Source organism: Saccostrea cucullata, unplaced genomic scaffold, assembly GCF_032062105.1.
Source record: "Saccostrea cucullata isolate Sc308-1 unplaced genomic scaffold, CSIRO_AGI_Scuc_v1 ctg5483, whole genome shotgun sequence".
NCBI classification, from domain to species: Eukaryota; Metazoa; Mollusca; class Bivalvia; order Ostreida; family Ostreidae; genus Saccostrea; species Saccostrea cuccullata.
Genome location: NW_026929816.1, coordinates 18,735 through 25,815, shown reverse-complemented (window position 1 = coordinate 25,815; position 7,081 = coordinate 18,735). Strand labels below are relative to the sequence as shown.

At 31.9% G+C, this 7,081-nt stretch overlaps 1 protein-coding gene across 1 annotated transcript; it reads right to left on the bottom strand.

Moving 5' to 3' along the window:
- Positions 1 to 245: 245 nt before the first annotated feature.
- LOC134282238 (fibrinogen-like protein 1) lies at positions 246 to 5,392 on the bottom strand. Its single transcript, XM_062764665.1, has 5 exons — positions 4,644 to 5,392; positions 4,373 to 4,512; positions 2,107 to 2,203; positions 1,402 to 1,569; positions 246 to 616 (listed from the first exon to the last, which is right to left on the bottom strand). Exons 1-5 carry the CDS (start codon positions 5,365 to 5,367, stop codon positions 408 to 410), a joined length of 1,338 nt encoding a protein of 445 aa, XP_062620649.1. The 5' UTR covers positions 5,368 to 5,392; the 3' UTR covers positions 246 to 407.
- Between the last annotated feature and the right edge of the window lie 1,689 nt (positions 5,393 to 7,081).

The following is a 7,081-nucleotide window of genomic DNA, read 5'->3' as shown; positions in this document are numbered from 1 at the left end:
ATGTCGAAGAGGCTTCCCGATTCTCGAATAAATCTTTATAAATATAAGTTGTTAAAGATACGCATTTAGAGTGAATACAATGTGTGATTCATGTGGAAATAAAGGTCGTGAATATGGTAGACATATATTTTTCTACATTTTTCTTTTCGTTTTATGAAAGCAAACAGTATGTTAACTTCCCAGTCAGCCATTCCTCTGTTGTTCATAACAAAAAGGTACAAAAGTTCAACACTACACCGCATACTTTTAATATAATAATCAAATCTTAGAATGGACAAAAGGTTGTTATATTTGCGTATTTGTAATTTTCCCTTACATTTTGTTATTGATTTGATACAAAAAACAGAAATAACTTAATGAGGCTTAATCATCATCATTGTCTCCTTCACAGATGTCCCCAATGTAACTCATGGCTCCCAAGGGTCAGGCCATTCTTGTGAATTCCAGAGACCGTTGAGATAAGCATTATGACAGGCGTTAAACCACCAGCCTCCTCCCCAATGTTCAGCACAGTAAGATCTCGCACTAGCATTATCATTGTCTCTGTCTGGGGTGGAGAAATACATCCCAGACAGAACAGCCGTCGAACCCGCTGGTGGTTTACGCATCGTGTCACCTATATAAATAGAGAAAACATTAGTGTAAAGATTTTTATTCCTCATCAGCATTTTAAACACAATTTAAAACTGTTAAAATCAATAAAACATAATAGACGCATTTGTTCAATCAAGAACTTTAGAAGTACAAATGAAGTGTATTTTCATTTCCTTGATTATTCGTATTTTTATTCAAGATTATTGATCTATATAAGTCATGAAAACATTGTTTTAAAGAATTAATTTGATTGTTTTGTGAAGTATACTCGAATATAATAAAATTTATGCAATAAAACAATGCACACATAGTCATTTGGGGTTTTCCGAATGATGCCGAAAGTTTGCCACTCCGGTTAATTTATCTTATTGCTGTACTTTGCCCGATAAATCCATATATGAAAAACAAAAATATTATTAACAACATGTGATTTATCTTTTGCAGTGAAATAGGCAAGTTATAAATGACATGCGCCATTATAAAGTTATACTTCATACTTGTTTAATAGTTGATTTGATATCTGACCATGAAATAGTTTAAACTATCCTTTTTTTTTTTTTTGTTCTTTAATTTTGTTATGTCTGTTTGGGTTTATTTTGTCTTACAGAAGGAAGGATATGTATATAACGAACAGTATTCAATGTCAAAGTCCTAAAACAATACAAAATAGGAGGAGAGCAAACACGGACCTCCGAGACATCAGAGGTGGGATCAGGTGCCATGAAGGAACGAGATTCCGTCATGTGTCCCTTGTCATGAAAAACCCGTCGTCAATTCAGTGTATGAAAAACTACGAAAATAACTGACCCAGAGTTCCGGTAGCTGTTCCTCCAAGAAAGAGTCTGTATTTGTCTGATTCATCGGAAATAGAGAACTGCTGATATCGTTCATTCAGAGTTTGACCATTTGTTAATGTAATAGAGACGTACAGGGATGCTTTATTTCCCTTGGTCAGTCTGTGAATTACTTCATTTCCTTCAAATATATAGTGTTATTTTTTTAATTTTGTTAATATTTATAAAGAATCTCTGTAGACAAAATATAGGCAAATAGAAATACATATTTTTAAATAGATGTTAGTAATAATATAATAATATATAGATAATAATATACAATAATATAATAATATATAGTAATAAAACTCTAAGCATTATATTATTTTGTACAGAAAAATTAAAAAAAACGTAACTTGTTTGTTTATCTTGAATTTAATTTTGATTTATGACGTTACTTTTACCATGGACTTCCACAACATTTATTCTATATATATATAATATATATGAGATATATATGAAGAAAAATGACTATGGAAAATAGTAAGAAAGAACAAAACAGCATGTACTAGTATATCAGTGAAGAAGATAATAAATAGATCTTTTATGATATTTGATAATGTAAATTCTTCTTAACAAAAAAAAACCCCTACTTTGAAAAACAGTGAAGATCTAATGATGAAACAGATGATCATTTTTTTTTTAAATAAAAAAAAAACAAAACGTAAAAAGCATTTACCAATCCAGTATGAATCTTTAGGATTCCCAAATCCTTTTTTGTATTCAGCCCACGTTTTTTTAAAACTTACAGATCCACTCACCCGCTTCTGGATTGCCTACAAGTTATCATCAAAAATTAATTGTGTGTTAATGTCTGATAGAAATATTTGTTTTTTATACAAGTAGAGAATACTACGCATTTGATAAACTTATTGTTTATTATCGGTATCTTAATCGGGCATACATCTAACTTTAAATTAATCCTTCGGTTGAAAATATAATTTTCTCGACACCTGTAATCAGGAAAATTCATCTGGTTTTAAAGAAATTATATTATACAAAATGTATTCGTTAAAACGAGAAAAAAAATAATAATTATTATGCATTAATACAATATCAAACTTTCAATATTCAACTTATGTACCGACGGATACCCACACCGTACATAAAGAAAATTTTACATTTGAAAGTAAGTTTGGCAATGTACGAGGGCTGTTCAATAAATAATGTCCTGAACTTTATAACATACATTACAGATATCATTTGACATTAAACTTGACTTTCTCTCATTATTGAATCTTTCATGAATTTATAACAGTTTATGTGACCACTTTTCATCACATAGTTTTATCGTGAGAAGCAGGGAAACAAGGGCTTTTCGAGACACTGCATTATAAATGAATGTTTAAGAATCAGTAAACTAAAGTGAAAATAAAAGCTTCATTATAGCTGCCCTAAAACTTGTTAAAAATCCCAAAGAAATATTCACTGAAATATATGACATTTACAGCAACCGATGCCTGTTTTAGAGACAAAAGAGCAGGTAGATTTCAATGATCAAAAATTATATAATGGGCATCAAAAATATGTACCCTCCTTGCCAACAAAAATTATAACAACTTATGTACTGGTTTCAAATTTCAACAAATAATATTTGATGATGTATGATTGACTTTAAGACACATAGCAAAGTTGATAGACATCATATCGGGAGTAGTTTACACTGTTTTTAAGAAACGTTTGACGGTAAAAAAAAAAAAAGCTTGGTACTCAAAGGTCACCCTATATTTTGAAAAATGAGTGAAAGCGACAGCGTATACGAAATTCTTAACAATTATTTCAAAATATCATTAATTTTAGTTATCCACGTTTGTTTTATTTTAAAATAGATATTGGAACATGAATCTATTGATTAAAACCCTCAAACAAAATTTACCCTAAGATCTACTTGATAAAAACGGCGAATGTCTGACAAGAGCACAGATATTCAAGAGCATAAAGACATAATTATTTATATGTAATTTTCTTAAAAATTAGTGGTATTGTTGTTCAAAATCGTATTCGGAGAGACAGTTTAATTTCTGGAGGAGTCTAGAAAGCAATTTTTTTGCAAAAAAATCAAAAAGGTTTATTAGAGGAAGAACCCAGAATCAGGAATCCACTACACTGAATTTCTTAAAGACAGCGTTCAAACCCGCATGCCCTGAAGAGTGAAGGGTTTTTCGGGATAAACAGAAAGTTAATGTTTTTTCACATGAACAATATACGCCAAATCTTTGACCTTTTGAGTTGTTTCTATTTCCAAACTTGAAAAAAAAACACCTTTCAGAGGGAAGAAACAAGTCCGGGAAATCATTGGATCTGCCATTTTCCAGTATACTAAGGGCCATACCCAAAAATGAGTTCTAAAAACAATCAGAAATTGGATTAAAAAAATGTAAGGGACATGTTTTTACTTAAAAGAGATTATTTAGTAAAATCATGAAGACCAAATCATTGAAAAGCGTCTTTTGCTTCTTTCTGAGCACCGAGGACATTATTTATTGAACAGCCCTCGTATTTGTTGAGCACTCGAATGAGAAATCAAATATAAAAGTTTTAAAGCAATTATTTTGTGTGTTTCGCGAAAATTTAAAATCATATGAGATAAATAAATCAACTTTGATAATTATGTACACTGAAGGATATAACAAAGCGATTATGGTATGGGATTCGGGTAACATATGATTTGTTGGACCTGAATGAGAAAATAGTGCTCATGGCCTGCGGCATCGGGCAACATATTAACCGTAAGATCCAACAAATCACATGTTGCCCTTATGCACAGTCAATAATTGTATAATATTGTCTCTGGTTCTCTGTTGTTTTTTTTTTGTTTTTTTTTTGTGCTGTTTTCTTTCTTTATTTTATCTTCAGATAGAAACTTTACTTGTAGTTCCACAAGCTCAGAGAGAGAGAAAGAGAGATAGAGAAGAAAGATAAAGATGGAGAAAGATAGATCTTACTGTCCACCCTCCTCCATCAGTCACCATGTCACAGTACACAAGGACCTTGTTCTCGTTACCAAAGGGATTTATCTCATATACCCCAGACCGTGTGTGTCCCAGTAAATAGTGATCTTTACAATCCTTTTTCAGTTTTAAACCTTAATGAAAATATCAATATAAATGTCAGGACAGGATAATCATGGTATTTTGCAGAGAGAGAGAGAGAGAGAGAGAGAGAGAGAGAGAGAGAGAGAGAGAGAGAGCAAGAGAGAGAGAGAGAGAACATTACCTTTCTCCAATGTTTGCTCTTCTGTCCTGTTAAGATGATAATAGATATCGGTTATATTTCCATTTAAAACTGTAATTTTCTTATTAATTTCTTTAAATCTATTCTCACAATTTTCTAATTTTTTTCTGTTCTCCTGCTTTTGATTTTTAAATCCTCTTTTCAGGGATTCTACAGAGTTCACTAAAGTTCTGTCACTTTTAAGAAAATCAATCTCTCTTTTTAATGTTTCTACCGTTTGCTGTAAAGTGTTGTTCTGACGTAAAGAAAAGATCTGTTTTTTCAACGTCTCCAGCTTCTGTGCTAACGTGTCATCTTCACTTAGTATAGCAACCTGTTTTTTCAATGTTTCTACCGTTTGGTGTAAGGTGTTGTTCTGACTTAGAGTCTCCATCTGCTTTTTTAATGTTTCCATCTCCTGTGATAAAGTGTCATTTTGACTTAGAGCAGCAACGTGTCTTTTTAATTTATTTAGCGCCTGCTGTAGGCTGGATGCCATCCTTTTGGTTGACATCACGCTTCTCTTCACATACCTAACGTCACCCACTGCTGCCCGTACGTCCTTGGCCAAGGATAACCGAATAAGAGTTTCCTGGTTAATGAGTTGACGGAGAACATCGATCTCCTTGATATGTCGTTTCTTGAACTGAACCGTGAAGTTATAATCACAAACGCAGACTGTGTAAGAAATTGTCAAAAAGATAATAAAACGAATGAAAACGTTCATTCTGAAAACAAGATGTGAACTAACTTTACCAAATGGTACAGAATATAAATTGAGGGACTGATTGTAGATTATATAAAAGGGTTTGGAAATTAAGAATTAAATAAAGCAATGATAGAGGAATCAAATGACAGTTTAAAAAGAAGCTTGCATGACTAAAGTGATCAAGTCATTAGATATAGAACATATAAAGTATGGGAGGTTCCACGAATATTTTTTTTGTATGGAAGGTCAAGAAAAAATATCTAAATGAAGAAAAACATGAGAGAGAGGAGTAAAAGAGAGAGAGAGCGAGAGAGAGATTAAAAATCGAAGAAAGTGGCCTACATATAATCATTAAACTATGATCTGCCTGATATTAGGGATTACTCAATTTTAATGTTAACGCCCCTCCCCCCTTTTAAAAAAATTCAGAAACAAATAATTTGAAATTGATAATATAAACTATCTTGATTATATATATATATTTTAATTTCGATGTGGTCAGTATATGAGTCTTAACAAGAATAATATCATTGTGACCTTGCTTTTATCTAGTACTCTTGCAAATTTACTTTCTATATTTAAGGTAGGTCGGCAATTTGCTTTTTTCATCAATTTTGGTAAACGATTTCGACGATTCGAGTGGTTGTTTTGTGCACAGTTTATTATGACTTCAATGACGACACAAAGGCAACGTTGCGTTGTTTCCCGTTTAACTTTCTGCAAAGGATACCAAGACTGTACGAATCAAATAGATTTATACAGAGTTCATGCTAATGTTTTAGAATTGAATTTCCGTCTGAAGTTTGATGTGATAATAGGACAAATGAAAAACAATAACAAATCAAAGGAATGATTTATATGATTAGTGTCATTAAACTGCTGAAGGTCAATCAGAATAATTCAGCGTAAAAGCTATGGTATGCCAGAAGAAAGTTATCATACATGTACATAAAGTTGTTTTGCGGAAAACTTGCGGTTTATTTGTGCACAGGCTATTTGAAATTCAGGGGATAATGCGTATTGCATCATGGTTGCCAATCAAATTAAGGGCAAGTATATGCGTATAATTTTCAGGATAGAATCAATCACCTCCTTATTTTGCTGGCTGACAAATTTTAGAAAATACATTTAAAACCGTCCCAAATTTATCCAAACAGTTGGACTGTTAGAACTATGTGACACTGTAAACAACTTACAATTATCATTATTCTATATTTCATAAAAGAAGCTCTTAGTATTAAAGCTAAATGCAAGTATTTTACATTTTGTAATTGGAAATTTGATTCATAGAATTCGAAATTAACAATTTTTTTTAGAGTTAGGACTATATAAACTTTCGAGCATGAAGAAAGACCATTGCAGGTTAACACCCCCACGCTAATTTCCTCATTATCGGGTTGTTTTTTTTTTTTTTATCAAGTTTATGTGTTAAGCCTGAAATCCTATTGACCATGAATTTCCTTAAAATACAGGAATGTTTTATCACTTGCGTTGTTGTCGCCACATGTTAATTCTCATGCACGAGGAATGTTTATACCGTTCATCCTGACTTTGTGATCTCAGAATATCAATTTCACAATACAGGTACTAGTGAAAAAAATGCTAGTCGTCCTAATGTGTCCAAGCAATAAGTTACATAATGAATAAAATTAAATGGTGCATCCATATAGCCTTTTAAGCCTTTTAATTCCTACATAGTCAAAATGTAAAGACTATTACATGTAACGTGACA